Source organism: Dufourea novaeangliae, unplaced genomic scaffold, assembly GCF_001272555.1.
Source record: "Dufourea novaeangliae isolate 0120121106 unplaced genomic scaffold, ASM127255v1 scaffold125, whole genome shotgun sequence".
Classification (NCBI taxonomy): Eukaryota; Metazoa; Arthropoda; class Insecta; order Hymenoptera; family Halictidae; genus Dufourea; species Dufourea novaeangliae.
Genome location: NW_015374020.1, coordinates 2,953,890 through 2,977,353, shown reverse-complemented (window position 1 = coordinate 2,977,353; position 23,464 = coordinate 2,953,890). Strand labels below are relative to the sequence as shown.

The 23,464-nt window shown below is 42.0% G+C and overlaps 1 protein-coding gene across 1 annotated transcript in view; it reads right to left on the bottom strand.

Annotated features, from left to right (window-relative positions):
• Positions 1 to 400: 400 nt before the first annotated feature.
• LOC107189010 (diacylglycerol kinase 1) overlaps positions 401 to 23,464 on the bottom strand; it is an 84,260-nt gene continuing 61,196 nt past the window's right edge. The window contains exons 4-18 of the mRNA XM_015577439.1: positions 16,058 to 16,192; positions 15,215 to 15,428; positions 13,512 to 13,673; positions 6,810 to 6,932; positions 6,252 to 6,301; positions 4,970 to 5,044; positions 4,013 to 4,250; positions 3,161 to 3,366; positions 2,805 to 2,978; positions 2,105 to 2,396; positions 1,898 to 2,022; positions 1,383 to 1,670; positions 1,098 to 1,299; positions 841 to 1,022; positions 401 to 509 (exon numbers count right to left, since the gene is read on the bottom strand). Of these exons, the coding sequence (XP_015432925.1) occupies positions 420 to 509; positions 841 to 1,022; positions 1,098 to 1,299; positions 1,383 to 1,670; positions 1,898 to 2,022; positions 2,105 to 2,396; positions 2,805 to 2,978; positions 3,161 to 3,366; positions 4,013 to 4,250; positions 4,970 to 5,044; positions 6,252 to 6,301; positions 6,810 to 6,932; positions 13,512 to 13,673; positions 15,215 to 15,428; positions 16,058 to 16,192 (2,556 nt within the window). The 3' untranslated portion in view covers positions 401 to 419. The remainder of the gene's footprint in view (positions 510 to 840; positions 1,023 to 1,097; positions 1,300 to 1,382; positions 1,671 to 1,897; positions 2,023 to 2,104; positions 2,397 to 2,804; positions 2,979 to 3,160; positions 3,367 to 4,012; positions 4,251 to 4,969; positions 5,045 to 6,251; positions 6,302 to 6,809; positions 6,933 to 13,511; positions 13,674 to 15,214; positions 15,429 to 16,057; positions 16,193 to 23,464) is intronic.

The window sequence follows — 23,464 nt, the reverse complement described above, 5'->3', positions numbered from 1 at the left end:
CAAACATGAAACAGAGGATGGACCGTACGAATACAAAAAACGATTGAAACATTTGTCTCTTGGTTCGTCGAGCCTCTCGAAGCACGACCGTCGACGAGCCTACCGCTGTCCCTAACTCTACGATGAAAGATGCTTTCCTTTTCTTCTTCTATTATTATTATTAATTATTATTATTCTCAAAAAATACTGTACACAAGAATACCTAAAAGTTACATCGAAGCTCGTCCATTGGCGCTCGAACGAGCACTGAAGCACTGCAATTACATACGTACGACCGAACCGACACTCTTCTTTGTCTCGTTTTCTTTTTGAATCGGGAAAGGATAAAAACAGGCGGAACGACGTTCAAGAATTACGATAGGGTGAACTTTGTTACTTGTTCCTTTTGATGTTTCCGGCTTTCGTCTTTCGGGGAATGTTCACCTTCGCAGAAAACGGAAGAAGCCTCGACCTTTTTCCGGCGGTGGCGCCATCAGCATCGGGACTTGGTTTTTATGCGTTATGTGAATCTAAAATGATCAAGAAGAGTTCGGCATTCTACTTTCCGGTTGCTACAACTGGTTGTTTAGCACGTTCGCTACCAGCTACTGGATCTACCATCTAGTTATTGGATGTCGTTAAAGTTAATTTAAAAAATTAGCGTTAAAATTAATTTTCAAAGTTGGGTACAGTATATCGTATCCCAAGATCCGTATTCGTCCAATTCCTCCTATTAACATTTTTAGCAGAGAATATTTCTTTGGTACAATTAGGATATAAGAGAGCAAATATTTTTCAATTTTAATAAATGAAATTTACGCGGGCGACATTGAAGGATAATTATCCGCAAAGTGGACTCACAGTGCATGGACCCTGCATCCACGGTTCGCCATCGATTTGCATGGGGAACCGTTTGCTCGTGGTAATGGTGACGCTGCTACACTGAGCCAATCTTCTCCCGGAATGACGAAGACCCGTCTTCACTTGACCCATGTGCAAACAATTCTCCAGACCAATCACCTCTATCAGATTGTCTCCGATATCTATACGAAATTTCGATTCTATTGTTACTGCTCGATCAAGGACTCAGCTGAAATCTTTAGCAAACAGTTAGGTACCTTGTATCGCGGCTGTTAGATCCACCGAATTGAAGCTACTGGTGCTGAGCTCTTTGTCCGGCCGTTTTTTCCGTTTACCAAGACGATGCCTCGAGTGGTGCTCACCCCAGAGATTCGAGCCTCCGTGAGTGAAAGGAATGTTCAGTAAAGCGACTCCTTGGAGGGACGGACCATGGGCCAGATCCAATGGAGTTCCATCGCACTACGGACAAATCGACGCGTGTTGTCGTTCGAACGATAATTTGAAAATTCGACGATTCGAAAAAAGTGTAAAGTTACACTTACGACGATCTCGAGATCCTCGTGAAGATTCTTACAACTAGCGGCGAACTGTTCCGTGGTAGCGTACTCGAAGTACCAGAGCTTGTTCTTCATTCGACTGTTGAATTTCTCTGGATTTTTCTCCCTCTCCAGATGGAACTTCACGCAGATCGCCGCGTCGACGCCCACAGAGAAGTAATTATTGATAATATTGTACGGTATGCAGTCCTGATTAGGTTTCTTCTCTTCCTTCTGGTCCAGGACCTCGATCTGCCATCGGTCCATCATCACGGGCGTCGCCTTTTCTATTTTCTTGAAACCCATACCCTTTAGAATCCTACTTAACCACTCTTTTCTACTTGATCATAAACTGTTATTTCAAGTGTTTGCGTATTTATTTCCTTTTTTCGACAAATCAATTGAAATTCGATAAAAGCCCAATCTCCATACAGGATCACGTTTAAAAAGCTTAATCGAATTCTATTAATTTGTTGACAAAATCCATCATACCTGAAAAGAAAAGTTTATATTTCACCTACTTTGAGGACTTTGTGAATGGCTTCTCCTTCGTAGCCACCGCCCCATCGCAGACATCTCGCGAGATCGTTCCCTGTACCGAGTGGGATGACGCCTACAGCGGGCTGATGTTCGAATTGAACGCGATCTAAAATTTAAAAATAACCGTGTCAGTGAGAAAATTCTCAATGTCGATTCCTTTAATATTTTCATTATATCTTTAATCGTACCCATAGTTTCGAGGACCCAGCCGACCGTACCGTCACCGCCGCAGCAGATCACCTTGAAGTTCTCCACGTCCTTGAACATCTGCAGACCCTGCATGGGTCCGCCCATGGCCAAGTTGTGGACCTGTCGCGGGTTCAAGATATATTGGAACTTCCTCAGCATACGTTCCCCTTGTCTACCTCCGGATTTTGGGTTTATGAACACCAGAAGCGGCACAGTAGCAGGGGGAGGCGTGATTTGGAAAGACATCGCTGGCTGTTGCGTCGAAGCGTTACTGGAGGTTAAGAACCCGCTCTGAGGAAGCAATACATATTTTCGATCTGTTCAAGGTTATTAACATTCAATGGAAAACGTTTATGCTACTACAAACTAATAAACGTGGCCTAAAATATATAATTTCTACGATACATCATATTTTCTTCATGGCAGACAGGAGGCCTAATACAGTAAGTCGTTGATAAGGTTCGAAGGTCTCCAGGTGCGACGTTGGTTTTTTAACGAGGTTTAGCACAATGATAGAGCTTGGAATTCTAAAGTCAATGATAATTCTTTCAGCTGCATACAGCCTTTAGTTTATGAAATATTTAATGTTCAGTGTCGAGGAGGTTTTGAACACTTATCGAGGATTTACTGTACTTATGAGCGGTAGTGTACGTTCTCTAGTGAAGAACGAAGACTGTTCAATGGGACGTGTCTACTTACGGAGCTGACGGAAGACGAATCTTGACCGTGCTTGCTCTCCCTTTTGCTGTCCCGCGAGAACGATCGTTGTCTGTCCAGTACGATCGGACAGATCGCGGTCGGCGGAAGAATATGGATCGCGTATTCACCGAGCGTGCATTCTGTTCTCACTTGCGACACGCATCTGTTGTGCAACTGCAAAGTCACCGTTCCGTGAATATGGGCTCTTGAAGATTCAACGTGTCGTTGAAAATCGTGCATTTCGTTTCATTTGCCGTCTGTGCAGTTGACTCGATGGATTTCTGTCGCGTGAAAGATTCTTCTCGCGCGCGGCAGAAATTCATGGAGAAGACAATGATAACGGAATGATTACTCACGGTCAATTGACACCATCTGCAGTGCAGACCCGTGATACCGTTGTAACTCTTGATGGTCTTCCGACACTTGGAACATTTCCCGTGACAATTGCCCTCGACCCAGTGATGCGCCATCGTCTGCGACGTCTTCTTGCTCTTCACGTACGTCGCGATGCAAGAGGCTGGCGCTCTTTGAACGCATCGTTCGTGAACCGTGTACTTGCAAACTGTACGACACACAGTGAAAGAATTTTACTTGTCACTCTCTAATGAAGACTGACCTTTTTTCATCTTTCTTGAAATTACGAAGAATCCGTTTTTTTGTGCTTAAATCGTTAAGTGTATTTCCTCGTTACAGTGACTACTTTATCAGTTTAGTGACAATATTTGGAACATTTCTTGACGATCGGCAGTATAAACTTTCTTTAACCCTTTCGATACGGCCATGTTTGTCGAGGCCAGTACAAACATGGCTAATTACACATCTACAAATAGCCGTGTAATTAGACACACCGACATATTTTCTACTAATATACCTAAACAATAAGCATAAATTCGCCTTGAGTGCAAATTTACAATTGACTGGAAGGAAACGCACTATAAGCCGTGGCTTGAGATCCGAACCGACGGCAGTAAAAATGTTAACCGGTTCGAAAATGAATCGTGAAAATCAGTAAAAGTGTCCAATGGAGAGCGAGAATTGGCCAGAATCGACGTCTCTAAAATGTTTCATCGTGATTTGTCGAAAGGTAAATATGAAAGAAAAAACAACGTTATACGTAACGAACGTTCTGTGAGTTTTGTTTCATGGAGTTGATTAGCTCGTTTTTGGGACTGAAGGGGAAAGAGAGAGACCGACACCGGAATACTCACAGACGCAACAGAGTCCTTTCTTGCCAAGACCGACTAGCATATTCAAACAGAGATTGCAGTAGGCGGGTTTGCTGAAGTGCTTTAGCCTCCAGAGATGATTCCCGTCCTCTTTCACGTGGGAATCCAGGCCCAGAAGCACAAGCAACGGGATCGTCGTGAGACCACCCCGTTTCCATTCCTCCAACGACACTGTGCCATCCGCGTCGTAGTCTATTTCGATCATCATGTCTTGCAGTATCTATAAATACCGTCGGGATTTATACCTAGATATCGCTCGTCAATTTTGCCCCCCTTCATCTTCCCGTTTTGTGTAAACAAAATGTCGGGATACCGGGTCTATCCACCGTGGAAACGCGATATTACTTTTCTATTTGTGCCAACGGGGATGATTCTCTATCTCTATCTCGAAGATCTCGCCGAGATACCGTTCGGGATCTTGTCTTTTCTTACCGTGAAACCGGAATCTCGACGGATTTTGCTGGCTTATCGGTTAAATGAAAAAAAAAAAACAAAGAAAAAAGAAACTCGGGTAAAATAGATATTGAAGTAGTACTTCAAATAAACTTCGTAACGCAGTAGAGGCTGCGTGGTTTCTATAAATTGAATTTTTTGCTTTTCCGAGGATCCGAAGTTTCGCGATGTCGGACGTTGAAAATTCTCGTGAGACGGACATCGAAAGTTTTGTCGATCGATATATTTCGCGAAATAATAGACATTTTCTTTGATCACTGAAAAATGTCCTTGAAAAATGTCCTACTTTTTAATACTTGAAATTACTAAAAATAAGAAATCATTAAAATACAACTATTTTGTTACATTTTATACAAGAAACAGATGTCTGTGCAACATGGGATTTTACTTGTTGTTCAATACTGCGGTTCAAAGAGTTACAGGGCATCCCGTGGGTCGTTATCGTTCCGCGAATTTCAGGTGAAAATCATTCATGTTCGCACTCACCGGTTTCAATTCCGAGACGTCCCATCCGAGATACTCGGCGACATTCATCATCTGATTGACAATGCAGTCCATCTCCTGGGGGACACGCGATAATGATATTAAATGCAGGGCTACGATTGATAACGCCTCGCCCCTCCTCCCCTCTCTGGTATCGATCTATTTCACGTTAGCGACAGCTGCCGCGATGGCAGATTTATCTATCGTTAATGTGCTCGTGAAACTTTGAACGTTTTTCTACTGCGGTGATATATCAAGTGCTGTTATTAATAATGATCGATGCTTAATGGAAATACGCCGGATAATTAACATTTTCGAAATTTCACCTGTTAACTAACGAGACTGGGTTGTTTGTGAGACGTCGTCGTCTCTACCATTAAATCAGATCGCAATTTCTTGAATTTTGGAAACACCCCCTCGTATTTTCAATTACTCGAAAAAAAGGAACAGCTTCCCCTCATGAGTATTAAAAAATGTATAAATTCTTGTCACACAAAATGTAACTTTTGATAGATTAAAAAGTATAATTGTTATCTACGAATAGAATATGTATTCAAAATTAGAATTGTATATTACCCATTTATAAGTTGCAAAACATAACAGCGCTTGTTTATACCAGCTGCAATTTCGTATTTTAGGAATCGATTTTCCACGCTGCTTTTTGCACTGTATTCCGCCACGATCTCACGGGGATGATATGCATATTACATATTCATGAATACACACCACGTAGGTATTCACGTTGGCTATCCAATTATGAATCTTTAAATATGCAATGTCAAGAATGCTGCAGTTTTCCGTTATTTTTCACGCTCGTTAAGTTTTCGTAAAAAACGTATTTCGTGTCTGTCAAGAGAAATTTCGAAGAAAATGGAAACGGAGATAGAATTAAACAAATTGTAATTCTCGCGTTAGATTGCAATCTTAAGAATTCAACGCATCCAAATTAATTAATTAATTTAATTATTTCCAAAATTTATTATTATTCGTTATTACTTGTTAAAATTAATTTCTTCAGAGTTTTTTTGAGGTTTTCGAATCTTTAGATAAAATCTCGCATTATGGCGGTTGAAAATTTAAATCGATTAGCAGAGAATAACAGAGTGTTCGAGACTTTCTGTTCTGTCCGTTCATCTGGCGGCTGCAGTTGAGACAATTATTCTATTTAATTAATTCCCCCCCCCCTGGCTTTTCATTGACGAAGCTTGAGAAAATGATTAAAAAGGAGGACCGGGTTCGACGGAGCATGGAAAATGCGATAGGAAGGTTCGGTCGTTTTACTCACGTTGGTATCAAGAACACCGTTTCCATCTGTATCGTACAGCCGGAACATGACTGAAAGAAGAAGTAAAAAAAGCGTGAACGAATTAATGCACGTCGAAATTGGCATGCAACAAGTTGCAGCAAATGTGCAGACTCGAGCGCGCTGTTCACTGACGTAGGGGGACACGTTGGATGACTGACACAATGTGTTTGCAGGTTCTTCGGTTCTCTCACGTTTTATACAAAAAGAAAAAAAATACCTTTTCATTGTTTCAAAAGAGTTTGCACACGTTTTACATGGAGAAATACTTCTAGCGTTGATTCGGATATTTTCTGTAGCGACATAGAGACTTGTTCAGATTTCGTATTGACATTTAGAAAAGGAGCTAATTGTTACGATTAAATATGCTTTAGAAAGTATGACTTTGTGTACGATCTTACACAATAAATACTGTACAATCTTGTTCAGACAAACTTCAGGGTGTTCAGATGATGAATTTATTCGGAGTCTTTTTGACCAAATTGAATATGCCGGAGTACGAAACGATTTTGTAATTATAGTAGCAAGAAAATCACTTACACTCCAATTTATCTTCTGGTCGGCCAGCCTCGAGAAGTGAAAGATAACAGACGATATCCTTGAGACTGACTTTAACCGAGTGTACGTCTATCGTGCTCTGTTTCCTGACAAGATGTCTCATCTCTGTAAATCAAAGAGCCCACACGTTATGAAAATACATTACCACCGTATCGATATTACAATAAAAAAATGACATTATTAACGAATAAAGATGCTTCGACATACATTTCTTACGGAGGATGTTTCAAAACGAAAAGATGTCACCAAAGTCAGATAGAGAAGCATTTATGAACGACTACAATTGTGTACTAATTGTCTAACCATGCACGGGCCCTATTCTCCTTGTCTGATCATATACATACCCCATACTACTTGCCCCTCCATACGGGAGTCCTTTCTCCTCGTCTAATCACCCACAAAAGGACTCTATTTGTCTGGTCAAGAACGGACACTTTCTACTCTGGTCACATAGGTCTCTATTATACGTGTCTGACCATACACTATGCCCATTCTACTTGTTTCGACTAAGGATGGTCCCTATGCTACCTAATGACCATAAAACTGCTGCCAGTCCTTTCTTTCTAATTAAGTCCCCGTTCATTTTCATTGACTCGTTAGAAGTCCTATCTTTCTTTCAGATCCCATAAAGATAATATATTTCATTTTTCTGATCCCAGAGATATTGTCAAGTTCCGAGACCTGCCTGATTCCACTTTACCCATGACAATTATCTCCCATTTCACTTTTCCAGCCGAAAACGTTACTGCAATCCACACGTGTCAATGACTTCGAAGACTCTCACCGCGGTCCTTGCCCCGCCAAGTCCATCAATACACGAAAATACGTTCGTGAATCGGCAGATATTCCCCGACGAATTTCGCGGGAAAGTTGTCGTAACGTTTGTCCCGCGAGATCGAAACTGTCCGATCGTGAACTATTTTTAGTTCGGCGGGACCAAAGTGGTTCCTTGTCGGTTGTACTCCAAGTGCCGTCGTCGAAGAACCTGTTGCTTCGTCGAGGATTTAGGAGGCGAGTAACCGATGCATGCGCACCGGCGCCGGCTCTAATTATAACGATCAACCAACTGCACGCGCTAGTCCACCTTATAGACGATCTATAACGAATATTCTCGGAAGGATACTTCTAAGCGAATGCTCGATACGTTTGTATCTCTCAAAGATTTCACGAGCAATAGACGCTAGACATCGCGAACGTCTGCTCGGTCAGTTTTCCCTATACAGGGTGTCTCACCTAAAGTGAGCACCTTTATTATCTCACTTGCTTTGATTTGCAGAAAATTTATTTCACGAAATCTTCAATGTGATGTCCATCAACTTCGATACATTTATGCACTAATCCCTCTATAATTATTTCATTGTTTAAATTTATTCTCATACATTTGTGGATTTTTCGTACTGAAGGTCACACTATTATATGTCATTGGATTTGTTTTGAACTCAAAGTCTTGATCTCAACATCATTGAGCCTACATCATGTACAGAGTGTCCCACTAATTATGAAAATTGAATGTTTTCCATTGATATTGAATATTTAACAAAGTCTAGTGATCAACGCTGAAAGATGTGTACTTACTTTGTGACTGATTAAGTTTGTAATTGTATTTAATTATTATTCGATATAGGATCTTCTGGGGAGCAGATATCGTAAACACCGATATAATCGGTAAAATTTCCCCTCGTGGTACGACGATATCCAGATACACCGGGGCACAGAGCTCTCAAGAAGATAGAAGAGACGGAAGACGGATAAAAGCGGCCGGTCATGGGGGAAATAAAGCTAGCTGATCAATCGCGGTAGACGAACGATTTATCGTTAGTACGTGCGACAACGTTGAAACAAATTCACCGACTATTCTATTACTCTCTGGCGGTCCATTCTGTCCCCGTTTTGTGATTCCTACCGGCGGCAATGGCGACACTCGGATCGACGATAAAGTTCGTTCGTGCGGATGCAAAATGTACGCGACAGCAGTTCTTCTTGTATACATATTTTTTATTAACGCGTTGAGCATCTTTCCATAGACATGTGTGTAACAAATAGCAAACGAAGAAAAATTTTTCAACACGTGATTTTCATGAAATTTCACTTTTAAACAATACTTTCAATGTAACATTGTGAATACAAATAATTGTTATCTCAGAGTATAAATAAAGAATAGATATTTGCTGGTACGATAGATAGTTGCTCTGGAGAAGTGATAGCCTTCGATCGTGTTTCCGTGGTATCTTTTATCGAATAATATAAATTAACGTTTTACGTTAATTCTTTCTTAACCCTTTAATTACCGCTGTCGTCAATATACGATAAAGAAGAAACATTCTCGTATAGTGATATGAACAGTGATATAAAGTGTTAAAACGCAACATCGAACTATGTCCTGCACCGTCGGCCTCAACACTGCATTAATTTAATTAAAAAATTACAAACAGACCAAGGTACAGAACTAAATCTCCATTCAATTATCATTGTTCAGGGTATCGTACAAATTCCCTGAACCACTGTGCAATTTTCTAAAGAGGCAAACCACGATTTGTTTATTGGCCGATATCAAGGAACAACGTCGAACGAAAATCGGTTTAATTGAAAACATCTAGTTATTCGAGCGTTATCCTCCATACGGATTTCACTTGGTTCAATGGGATCGTTCGTTCGGGCGGGCGTCGATTAATCCTTGCCGCTTAAAAAAAATTCGTTCCTGGCAACGTTCCGTCCCCGTGACAGAAACAAATTCGAACGATGCACGCGGAGCAACTGACGCAAGAGCCACCGCGTCAGAGTGAAAATCCCTGACGTTCAATTTCGCGTTATAAATATGCGCGGGGAGGGTGGTACAGTTGTGTCTCGAACGACGAAATTTCTATTAATAACCGGCCACTGTTGGACCGCCTCTCGCGGTGACAATGAGACCCGAATGACGGAAGTCTTCTCTCGTGAGCGCTACGTGGCGGACTCTGATACGTGGAATCGTGAGACGGTTTTGAATTAAAATAACCCTACTTCAAATTATTCCAAATCTCCCAAGTTTTCATTCGATAACATATCTAGATACGATCTAATAGATCTCGAGAAATGTCTTCCTACAGCTCACCTTCTTTCAGAAACAGACCAGAAACATTCGGCAACCATAGTAGATCGTTTTTTAGCACCATTTGGCTGGCGTAGGTCGAAGAGTCACGGTCAGAATTCGAAATCGTTCTACTTGAGATGTCCGGAAGACGGGGCGTGACAGGACCGGATGGAAGTGACAGGGTGCACTGACGTCGATCGTCTGGTGGATCGCGATCGGCGATCGTCGCTCGGTCACGAGAGAGGGGTTGGCACTTGTTGCTTCCCGCGTGACTCGACCGATACTGAGGGAACGTGGCCGGGAGAGCTCGCTGCGAGAAGGGTTCTGATGTACTAAGCATGCCGTTATTTATACCGAATGATACCGGCCACTCGCGTTATTTCGGGGATCGAACGAACACGCAGGCTCGTCGTGAAAGCGGGACAATTGAACGTAGCCGGCGTCGGTGGTTTTGAACGATCGAGGAAATCCGGAGAATTTTCCCGAAGATAATACTTGGGGAAAGATCGGTTGAGTATAACGAAAATTATTTCGGTTTGAAAGGTTTTCTGTAAAGGGAAAATTGTCGTGGGATTTGCTTTGACTGCTAGATTGTCTAGTATAATATTGTTACTAGTGAGAAGCTTTGTTTAGTAAAATGAAAATTGTATAAATTAAAATATATTACAGTGTTCGTGCTTCTGACTTCATTGAATTTCGAGGACTTTAATCACATTTGTTTCATTTTATATGTTAGTACGAATAATAATTGTATGATATGTCACCAAAATGCATGCTTTCATGAATTTACAATTTCTTATTTCCTCTGTTCCTTCAATATTTGAGAAATATTCTCTTGTGCAATAAGTCAGCAAGGTATCGATCCACGATTTCGTCATTTAAAACGCAAAATCTCGTCTCCAGTCTAAACAACCCCACGAATAACCGATACGCGATATTCTCAAACTACTTCCTGGTGTCGTGACATTTAGGAAAGATCAAGATATCATTTCAGAAATGGTAAGTTTACACGTCTCCCGATTCTACCGATTCGCGAATATTTAGTCTGCTCGACCTCTGATAAACACTTTCACCGAAATGTTTCTCTGTCTTCCAATTAAACATTCTGGTTTATTTTTAGAGTTAAATGTCATTCCTTGTAGACACTATTTAACGATTACTGTCTACTTAAAATGGGTGTTGCATCAATGCAACACTTGGACGTTAAGTAAAGGGTTAAACAAAATAGATAATAACTGTACAGTTATTTCTCTACTCTTAATCCAAAATGAACATTGCAAGCTAAGAAGCGATTAATTCTAGGACAGCGATACTTAGGTCTATTTCGACCCAGGATTTTGGTAATTTCACACACCATTCCAGATTACAGAAACTAACTAAATCGTACAATTGTTTATACTAGTATTTTACAAGAAACTATTATCCAGAAATTTCTTTCAAAACACATCTAAAACCATCGGTATACCCGGAATAGGAGTCGTTCCGGACCCAGGTATCCTTGCCTGTTCAATTATTAAAAACATTTTCCCGACGAGGGTTAAATAATCGCATAAACATCAAATATACAGCAAGGATAAAATTTTCCGCGCGAAGAAAATTCACAAGATTAACCGCCCGGCGGCTCTCGAACTGCACTTGCGCAATTTTACGATCGTTGAACTTCGTTTTCCCCGAGTAATAACGTCGTCGTCTGTGTTTTATGAATAACCAAGCCCTCTCCACCACGGAACGAGCAGTCTTCGTCGGCGACGCGACGGTTCGAGGTGGGACACGACGAGTAAAACAGGACCACCGATTACGGGGGCTCGTATTTTTTCGATTCACCGCCGACTGTCGGTCGCCGTGTGCCACGACGAAGTGTGCACTTCCGGTCGGGATGACGTCCCGTCGTTACCCCCTCGTCCGCGTCATAATTTAACCGCGTTTACGAGGCCCGTAGACATTCCGCGAATAATGCATCGGCGTAAAAACGAACGTCGGCCAGAATCTATTCCCTTATCATTTCGGACGTAATGCGATTCCCCCGACAGAGAAGATTCCGAGGCGTTCTACCCGGCGGCGCGCCCATAAATTTCACTGTCCGGCGAAAGGGTACACGCCCTGCCTGTTCCATCGACGGTATTTCCCTTTTCCGTTTTAATGACGGGAAAGTGAACAAATTTTATTTTTATTTTCTGCGTGAAATACCAACAAAACGTATGAACAAACGTATGAGAACATTACCCCACTTCAACTAGGAAATTGTATAGCATCTATTCGATTAATTGGACTTTGCTCTACTTGATCACATATTCCTGGAAATTCGATTTTTATGGAATTTGATTTTTTATTTTTTTACCAAGCAAGTCTAATGAATAATAAGAACTTCGAGACACGATTTGAATTTTCCCATTTGGAGGAGGATTCAAAATCCTTGAATCGGGCGTACTATAGTCCGTGGATTTCAGGACATCGGTTTTCTAAAAGTCAATTCATTCTCCCTCGATCTCGTTCTGCGTTCGCTTGTCGACTCCAGAACGTAATCGTTGAAGGAACTGTCTTCGTAACGTGAACAAATGAATTTTTATCCGACGTTTTTTATGCGGTCCTACGTGACTGGGGGCGGGGGGAAAAAAAAATCGATTAGGGCATCATCGAGCTACCATAGACGCGTCCATTAAGTCGTACATGTTCCCCGGACATTTTACGGCGGCCAGCTATTCGCTTTATGGCGTCGATTTGTTTGCCAACGTGTATGTCGCGTCTCATCATAAAAGAATTCTATGGCGATCATAAAGCGTACCACCCCCCGGTTACGATCATCCCGCGATCCCGTTGTTTATCCCGCGTACGATAGTCTATCCGTCCTGGCAGTTATGCGTTGCCCCTCGGTGCTTTGGATATTTTCGATCCACGTCGAGCATGGTTTTGCTGTCAGCTAGCTCGAAATTACGGAAATACAGCGACAAGTTTCATCTACAAACAACGGCAGGTGACTAAACAATAATGGTACATCGACGAATCTTTTACAATCCCATTAAGTTACCACGTAAATCATATTGACATGTTACAAAAAGAAGGTCATATCGAAAAGAAACGAGAAGCCATTTCGGTCCACTCAAGAAAATGTTACGATTAGACTGATTATCTAGGAGAAGTACTAAAAGTGGAGTGATCTTGAAGAAACCACGTTTGGTTCGGACTTCGTTCAAGTTTGTAGTTACGATAAGAAAAAGACACCTTTTACGTTCTCTCATTCAGGTTTACGACTTCGAACTACCGTGAAATCTGATTTGTTACTCTTTTCCGTCCTCGTTTGTACAACAATCAGACGGTTCCCACGATCGTAACGTTCACCTTTAAAACGTCAATCCATGCGAAAGATGTCACACTTCTCGAGAGAAGGTTCGCCAAAGAAGAGAATTCCCATTTCGACGGTCCTCAAATTGATAGGTTCGATCGCGGTCGTATAAAAAAACGTCCTCGAAGTTCAGTCACGGATCCTTTACCCAAAAAAGACGAACGACTACGGGGGTAGTTTCGATCGATTTCGGCGACGTTTCGTCGACAAACAAAAAAAAAGAGAAAAAAACTAAAAGAATCCTGGGACCGTGTGTACACGTAGAGCTACCCACCTTCTAATTTCCCGTTGTTGACGAGCAACGAATTGTTCGACTTCCTCGACGAGTTCCGCGACATTTGGCTGTGGCTCGGGCTGCTGTCGGTGCTCTTCTTCTCGATGACGTCGTGGCAGCTGTACGACGTGTGCTGTATCGTCAGTATGGGATGTACGCTTCCTTGGAAAGCCCCCCGAGAGCGAAACAAAAGGGATATTAGGAGCGAAGCGATCGGGTGACCGAAAATGGACAACCGGACGGCCTTGATTTATCGCGGTTGCGACTCTCTCTCGATTCACGGACTAATGGACGCTTTGGGGTGGGGGGATGTTCATCAAGATTTAGACTTCCTTTGTCTCCCCCCCCCCCCATTCCCTCTGATTACGATCAATCAGATAGGGTTGGTAATCCGATACCGCGATCTCTCATCGTCTTGGGGATCACGATATCGTGGACATTTTCCGACGGAGTAGAGAAGATTGACCGATAATACGGAATTTTATGTTATTAACGAAGACGTATATTCGAGTTTAACACGTTCGTTGGCGTGATTTAGCGTTGATATTGTTTGTCCATGAACGCTTAACGATGCACGGAAGAACCTTTATACGGACGAGGAAGACACATTATTATTCTCTATCTGTAATGTTCCAGGCCTGACGAGAACCGGAGTACCGATTGTTACTCCCGGCAGTTCGACCCCACTTGCCTTTGTTTACCGCGCTCGAGAGCATTACAAAGGAAACGGGCGGGAATGGTCGAGAACTTATTTTTAACGAAGAGTCGCACAATGTCCAGCGAAATCGTGCGTTCTTCGTTCTTTCTCCCCTTTTTTTTTGTTGCAGATCCGTGGCGTCGATTACTATTCACTGCAGCGGAACAATGGGTCGTCTTTGATGCATCGTCCACCCGGACGAATAAAAATTGACACGCAAACGGATGGAAATCGTCCAACGAAAGTCGCGAACTCGGATAAATTGGTGACGATATTAATTCGTCCAAGAACTACGTACTGTTATTATCAGAGACGTGCGAATTTATCAAAAGTTTCGACTAAAAGATAAAAAAGTATTTCGTCACTTTCAATCGTTTAAACATGGAAATTTCAACTTTTATAATTAAATAATACTTTTTCTTGAATGAGTCGACATTTGGCGAAGAGTTATTTAATCTCATTGACTGTCCAAAGCTCAGGATGTCGCTCTTAGGTACTGTTCACTATGTATTATTCGAATAAATTTGTGCCCAACTCTGGTTATCGCTCATTGATATGTTTAAAAATAATATAAAACTCATTTGATCTTCTATTCACGGTCCATCCAAAATAGGGTTGAAATGTTATAAGAAGTACCTTCAAGTATCAATTTCCTGGTCCACGGCATATAATAATTCGCATACATAGAATGAAAAAAGAAATATTCCCTAACCGCGTAAATTGATATCCAGTGAAACCGGAATCACGTGGAAAGAAGTACCAGCTAGATCGAGGGACAGGTGTATAAAACACTTTTTTGGGTCTTCAGTGCCTCCAGAGGTGTCGTTCTGGGGTAAATATCCATTACACTAGAAGATCGGGTCAGATACACCGAAAGTAAACGAGATAAGAGACCCCCCGGCAGACTTCGTTACCGCTAAATCGGGGTGAAGTCGTAGCGCTAATCCGAACCCGCCACAATTCTGCGACGCTTCCGGCAATAGAACGATCGAAATAATTGAACTACCTGTACGAGCCCTGGTGGACGCTTCGCTGTCCGTTCTATGGTGTCCCAGTGCTTGCAGCTTCTCCGTGAGACCGTGAATTTTGTCGGCGAAGTAGGAACCATGGCTGTCCGTCGACGTTCCACCCGGAAGACCTGTGCTGTTCACGTTGCTGCTGGACGTTGTGTGGGACGTGATCGCGGCACAGGCGGTTGTCGAAGACAGCACGGCCATCTCCTGATTCACAACACGAGCAGTAACATTATTGTCACGTTAACCCTTCGATTCCCAAATTATTTACAAATTACCAAAGAAGTATTTTGTCCTGCCTCTCTGTATATTAGATGACATATAAATGATTCACATGGACATTTTAACATTTTAGACTGCAGATTTATGTGCAAAATCACATTATAGAAGCTACGTATTAATAAACTATTCAATTGTCAATGCTTCTTGATAAAGAACACGTAAGTTTCCTAGGTAAATGAGATTTAGTAAACGAATTGTTAGGATGCGTTATTCAGGGGTGATTTATTGATTCAAGACTGCGATCTGCTAGTGGGATCATCAGATAAGTAGAACAGGCCAACAAAGACCGTTGTGGTCATGCAAGTAGAACAAAACCACATTGATCAAACATCTAGTAGAATACCTCTGTTCATGCACTGACAAGCAGAACAATACTGCCATGGTTTTGTGCATAGAATTAGACTATCGTGATCGGGCGAGTAGAATAAGATTGTAATGGTCAGACAAACGGAAGAGACGCGGTGGAAGCGCAAAATCCGTGAATTGTGTGATTGATCGCTGCACGAACATCACGCTCGTCTACGGATTAAATGGAGAGTGACAGATGAATATACCTTGAAAGCTTTCCCGTCGACTCCACGCGGCGCCCTTTTGACGAATGAAAGGAAAAGATGCCGCGAAAGCTCGTCCGGGGTCGCGACCTCGAGATAGGTATCCAGGAATTTACGAAATCCCTCATAGTCGATGTCCTGGAAAAAGAATTGTACATAATTAATATTATGACTTGATATGATAACGATTGAATACCTTCCTAGGAAACTAGGATACGAGCAATAAAGACAAATTTTATACTGATATTTCTTCCATCAATTTAACGATGCAATAATAGAACGTTTCTTGCCCGGAGCTCATGATAATGCAATTCATCGATTTCCATGGGGCAAGATGAATGCATTAACCAGATAATAGCAGTAGCCATCTTGTAATCAGTAATGCCGAACAGTTTGCTCGGTCTACCCACATCGGATCACCGCCTATTGTACGCGGATTATCCGGTGATCTAAATCTTGTTAACGCGAAAGCTTTCCACACACATGAGGGACACACACGGTGTTCTTGGACAGAATGAAATTTCGTTTCACGTTCTGAATCACCGTGCGAGATATTCATCTAAAAATAATTACAATTCTAGCGAGCAGAAAATAATGATTTATTATTCAATGTAGGGTACACGCACCAATGAATGAACACTTAAGAGACTTTGTAACCATTAAAGTTGAATTTTAAATAATAATAGTTTTAATAAATATTTGGCACATGAAAATTAGATTTTTTAATACCTTTACCTTTTTATAAATGAACATTTTTAAGGAATTGAATTGTTCGATTTCTAAGGAATTGCTTATTTTAATAACTTAATTTACTTGTTCTTATATATAATGTTCATTCACTAGTAGATCCACCCTATATGAAATAATAAATTTTTTGTTCTAGGGGAAAAGCGAGCACTTCTATTTCTCGATGATTCTCAGCATTTAAATTAAGTTTCACCGAGGCTCAGGTGAAAGTTCCTCGAGCACCTGTTTAAGGAACTTATTGCTTTAATTGGTTCGATATTACTCCCAGCGGAAGCCTACCTGTTGATCGACTTCTTGGAACATTGTAACACCGAGAAAGCTAATGGTACTAATAAAATAACAATCAATGGAAGTAACATGAAGAAGTTTTTGTTATTTACGCTCGACAAATATCTCTCGTGTTTCGAGTTTATTACGTGTTCGCGGACGTGTAAACACTCCTTCGTCGAGAGCACCGCGTCGTTGTTAATTAATTGCCTCTCCACGCGTAACCGTCTCGCTTCGCACGCACGCACGCACACGCCACGCTATTATCACAATCGATAATCATAAACATCTTTAAGCGAATTCACGCGAAATTAATTAATTGTGCCGTTCATTAGCTGTCTCGTAAATATCAATTAAAGTCAGCGCGAGGTGTTGTGCCTCGAGCGCAGTATAATGAAATATCTTGCTGCTGCTTCGTTGATTACTTAATTGACAAATATTACGGTGCCTTTATTCCCATAGGTAAATTCTCACAAAAGATATTACCTTCATAGCATATAAGTTCAATTTTTATTTAAATTTAAATTCAAAACTATCTTGTTTAATACAGAACAGTTCTATCGGTATACCATACTGTAGGATTATAACTACAGTAAATCATCGATGAGTGTTCGAAGGTTCCTCAACAGTGAATGTTCAGACGTCATCTCCACCTGGGACGTCCCCCGTAGAACCAGTCAAGTGTGCAGTGGTGGGGATGACGTCTGAACACTCAGTAGCGAGGAGCCTTTGGACACTCAACGATAATTTACTGTCTTCCATCACTAACGTCAAATTACGTACTCTAAGCACACATTTTACACAAAACTTACATTTCAAGGAAACATTATCGCCTCACTAGGCCACAGAATACAAAGCACATTGTTCTTTAATACAACGAAACCAGATCAAACAACTCCGACGCATCCGTTCCGACACTCGCGTCGTCGTCGCGCGTACAAGGTACCATTGAAACAAAAACAAAAAAAAAAGATACACTAGCGGCCAATCGTCAATTCAATGCGTGCGTTCTCTAATTGGGCGCAAAGTTAATGAGGAAACGAGCCGGGCTGCGAGTCGCTAACGACCAACCCAGTTTCGCGTTTTATTTGAAGAACGACTCCGTTCGCGGACGACATTTATCGATGTTCCTTCCCCCGCAGCTCGAGGACGAATGAGGCGTTGCCGTTTACCTTTTCTGCTCTCTCTTTCGACCTCTGCCCGTTCTTTCGCTCCAGCGACAAAGGCGTGGGGCACCTTTACAAGTCGAAAGAGTGCAGTTGCCTGGCCGGCTAGCAAGCTGATAGCCGAACACAGGTCCCGAGGCGCGGGATTACCACAAAAGGAGCAATTCCCCGACTTTATTGCACCTGGACCACCGGATACGAAAAGCTGCACGCGCCCGTACGTGCACGAACCATTTCGCCGTCAAGAATCGGCCCAGCGATCTTCCTTCCCCCTTAGTAAACGCTGTAAAAAGCCGGGCGTCGCACAGTGGTATAGAAAAATAAAAGTCCATTTGTAAAGGTTTTGGGGAAATGAGTGATTTAATTGTTTAGAAAGAAATAATAATAAAAATACTATTAATGTAATATTTTAATGTTCCGAAATTCCCATTTTCACACCCCAATTAAGCTTCTGAACTCCGAAATCGGCGTTCTGGACCACTGTACGTCGGTCCGTCTCAAGACTAGCACCCCAAAGGAGCTCGCGTCTAATCGCGACCAATCGCAGTCCCGTGCTCGTCGTAAATTTTACGAGTACACACACACGGAAACCGGTTGTTCCCTTCGAGAAGTGTTCCTGTCGTTTCATGAAACGGTGCTTGATCCGTTCTTGGGGAGGGGGGATGATCCGCTAGTGTTCTCGATTCTTCTACGCGCAGGGAAGAGGTTTAACCCGTTGAGCTGACCTTTCTTTTATGGTTTTATGGGGCACGATGCAGTGGGATTTTTATTGTTGTACGCGTATCACTGTGTTCGGCGTAAGTGAGTGATATTATGTTACCGAACGTGGTCAATTACCAACGTTGCACAAGTAAAACGGCCGAATCGAGGCCCCTCGTAACTTCAGCTGATTGTGCCCGGTGTTACGGTTTACGGCCGTGATAAACGGCTGTGTTCTTAGCGACTGTTTCAAAAGGTCGCGCCCGATTGTAACGAGTCTATTCAAGTTTAGGGGTGGTAGAAAAAAAAAGGGAAAAATCGAATTGTTCCTCTGTATGGAACCGTCGAGTTTGATTGCGTTCGACGAAACGATGTTGTTTGGCTAAACGAATGAACGGTTCGATTGAAAGGATGAAAGAAATATTTGTAAAATCGAGCTTTCATCGATTGCTACAAGCCTTCCCCTTTTCCAAACTTTCGTGATAATTCGATTACGTTTTTCTGTGATTTGAAGTGAAAATTACCAAACTCTTTCAGATGATAAATGAATAAATAAACAATTAAAATATCGATTTCATACAAGTTTCTAAGTCCAGTGGAGATTATTAAATGATCACAGGTCAAATACACGTGTGAAAAGATAGACCACTTCCCCTTAACAATCTTCCTAAGTCTGCTTTTCACTGCTCTCCGTTTACTCATTTTCGAAATCTTTCTAATTCGTTTACTAATTATTTACACTGCACTCCAGAAAACTACGATATCGATACGATTCTATTATGACAGTTCCAACAAAAAAACATACCCTAACAATACCTCACTTAATCGTGTCAATAAACAACCGTCGACCTCCACCTGATCCCTCTCACGCAGTCTCCATCGCTGTATTTACCATCCGTTTCAGGGTCCAGACACGTCACAGGCGTTTAGGGGACGCGGAAAAATCGTTATTGACCATTTTTTGTTCGTCCTCGGGCGCATTAACGGGGCAATGAGTCAATTTTACGACAGGCAAACGTGACATTTGAAAATACCCCTCCGCCTCTCTTTTCCACCCTCTCCGCGCACACTCGTGCTGGTACAATCGAGCCGCAAGTATCCTTTTTCCTCTTTGACCTATATATCCGGCAGCAGTCTTATCGGGGTTATGACGACCTCACGATGATGTCATCGGCCCGCTCTGACGTCACCAGCGCTCCCTTACGTGACCATTGAGAACGACCCGGTTTCTATCTCCCCTCGAACAAACCCCCCTCCCTTCCTCTGAGTGCCGCCCGTTCACGGAGCCCCACGGTCCGTCCCTTCCCAAAGCTTAATGGCCGTGTCCTGTCTCATTCATGCGGATATTCCTTCGAGCAACGGGCCTGACCCAGTTTCCCTGGGAACGGTCGTACAATCCCCGTCGACTATAACACCGCGCGACGACACTTTATTCGCGAAACGTATCCCCGTGGTTCGATTCCAGAACCCTTCTCTAGCTCAGTGTTTCCCCTCTACTTCCAAGGATTCTCCGGTTTCGATTCGTCGACCAACACCTTCGCCGTGTACCGTTTTCTCTCGATATTCGACACGTCTTTCGAGTTTATCGTCCAGTTCCTTCGATTAGAATTTTATTCGGAAGACGTTCAAACGATCCTTGGGAGATTTCGTGTTATTGTTTGGTGGCTCGTGTAGTTGGTAAATAGATATTTTTATTGTTAGGACACCGAATTTATTCTATGTTGATGGGTTGTTCTTCAGTTTAGTTTTACTGATTGTAGTTTAACAGTGACTCGAAAATGGAACATCTCAGATGTGGAAAGATGTAGATTAGGTTGGTGTGATAAGTGTCTGACTATGTACGAACTGATTCTACTTATCAATCCAACAAGTAATTTCTTTGATGTTCGTGGAAGAGAAACTGGAAGTTGTAATTGAAATTTTAACAGGAAGATAGCAAAATGTAGAAAATGAGGGAAAATATGTATATACAGAGAGAAAATTAATAGTTTCAATTACGTTTTTATACTTCAACCTCTACAAAGATAAAAGAAAATTTGCATTACTTATAGGATATGTTCCAGTAACATAAAATAAGAGAAAAACTACATTTTTTTGGCTTCTTCCTCTAACACGACGTTCATAGTCGCAGACTATGTTTAAACAAATAAAAAAACAGACTGTTTAAACAAATAGAAAATATCGTATTTTTACTTCGTACCGTATGGACAGCATTATTTCAGACCAGAATTTCAAGAAACTTCTTTTATTCCACCAGTCATATCTATCCAGTTCATAATCAGAGGATCCGAGAAGTTCATGCATTAAACACTAAACCGAAATACATATGTATAATCCCCCAACAGGATAGAATGCATGAAAATTGTCCAGTCCATCAATTCACGCGAGGACGAGTTGCAACTGTTCGCAATATCGATTTCAATATCCCCCCTGAAAGCCGCTTACATTCTAAAACGAATACGGAATAACGATAGGAAATAATTCATAATCGGTCCAGCTTCAATTCCGTTCGCTGAAACATTAAACAAGAGCTTTAATTACACAGACGAGCCGATAGAGTTAATATTTCCCGTGCACGAAGAGATTATACGATCCACGAAACACATTTCCGCAGGTATTCAGTACAAATTCTCTAACTACTTGATCTGGTTTTCGGTTGGATTAAAAAAAAAAACAGAAGGATTAAATTTTCCGCCTCCTAGCTATGGAAACGAGTCAAACATATACATGCGTCAACGTCAAAGGGAACACGGATCAGAACTCGTTTGATTTTTCGTTTAAATCGGAACGCAGAGCAGTTTCCAGAAAGGTTCTTATTAAATTCTCTTTCAATTAAATTTCGCAAAATTTTGCACATTCGGTAGCAAGCTTCACAACGACGGTGGAGATAAGAAGATTCATCCGAGCGTGTTGGAAAGAACGTGCTCGAAGGCTAATTCACCATGCGTTTACACGCACACACACACACATTAGTCCGGAGCTGTACACGCTCGATCGCTCGATAGGGGGGTGTGGAGCACACTGTCAACAATTCAAGCTGCCAAGAATAGCTCGATTGTCCACGTAGCCGACTATAAGGAGACCTTAAAGGTTGTCCAGCCACGAAGGTGGGTCGGTTTCAATTAAAGCTCTTACACGAGGAGAATCCACACCTTGCTCAAACATAATAAGCTTTTCCATACCCCCTCTTCACCATCGCGCGGCAGATTCTACCGGGCTATTCCAGTTTTCTTCTGTTCCAAGAAACATCACTTGAGCTTCGTGACGATCACGTGGTTGTTGGCGTTCATCGTTTCGAGAGAAATAGTTTAGTATGCATGTACCATATTCGTTTTACTTGCAATTGTATATTTTTAATCCTGCTATATCGATTCTATGCTCAGGTATCCACTCGAGATATTCTGTCACAGAGAGTCGTAAATAAATGCTATATAGATCGAGCAGGCTCGAGGCTTTCGACCGAATAACAGGCAGGAGTCGATACAACGAGACTGCAGGACGGTATTGATATTAAGTCCGTTCGGCCGTATTTACGAATTGTTCGATTGCGCTCGATGATCCCCGAGTGCTCTGTGGGAGGGCAATAAGTATCGCCCGGATATTTTTCAACTCGATACCCCAGGCCTAGATTACGCCAGAGTAATCCTTGCGAGACGGAGGACCCCTCCCCCGCCGTTTTCGACGAGGCCAGAAGCTAGATTTGCTGCCTCCGGGCTCAATATCGTTAGAAATCGCGCGAAAACGAGCGGATGCCACGAACAGCGGCCGTACGGAGCACGCTAACCCTCGGACAGATATTACATCTCCCAAATTCCTCTATTGTCTTCAGGATCGCGTCGACACAAAAAATAAAAATAAATTGCTTTCATTGAGGAACGGAGGAAAAGAGGGGGTGAAGAAATTAAATGTATCGTCGAAAAAAGTTTAAGGTGGAACTTAAAATAATAAATAAATGGTTGGATGAGTTTTAATCTGGTGACAGAATTTCATTCTTTAACATTTTGTGGGATAGCCCAACTCTTGCATTGGACCCCTCATTTCTTCTGGAGGAGCAACAGTCGAGATCGTATTTTAGATCGATTAAAATAAATATATACTCCATTTGGGAGTGTGAGCCTTATTCCGTTCAGAAACGTCCAAATAAACTGAAATCGGACGGAAGGGGACCGACTAAAAATAGTTTGTATATATCAGAATTTAAAAAGCCTCTGTACGCGAAGACTCCGGTTGGCACATTAAATCCGTCCGCCAGGCCGGGGGATGGGACTGCTATTTCGAACGTGGTAATTCTCGTTAGAAATTAATGACAACACTTTCCGCGACCCTTTCGTTGCCGCCCGGAGGAATTATTAAAGGTTAAACACCGTTACTTCTCGGCTGAATATTTAGATGACGACGAGTGGCTGCTAAGCGAAGTTCTTCATTCTTTAATGAAATCGAAGAACGTCGCGAACGTTAATTGAAACTCTACATTTGAAAAATGTTACAAGTTAGTACAGATAAATTAGCTTAGTACAGTATATCTTGGACG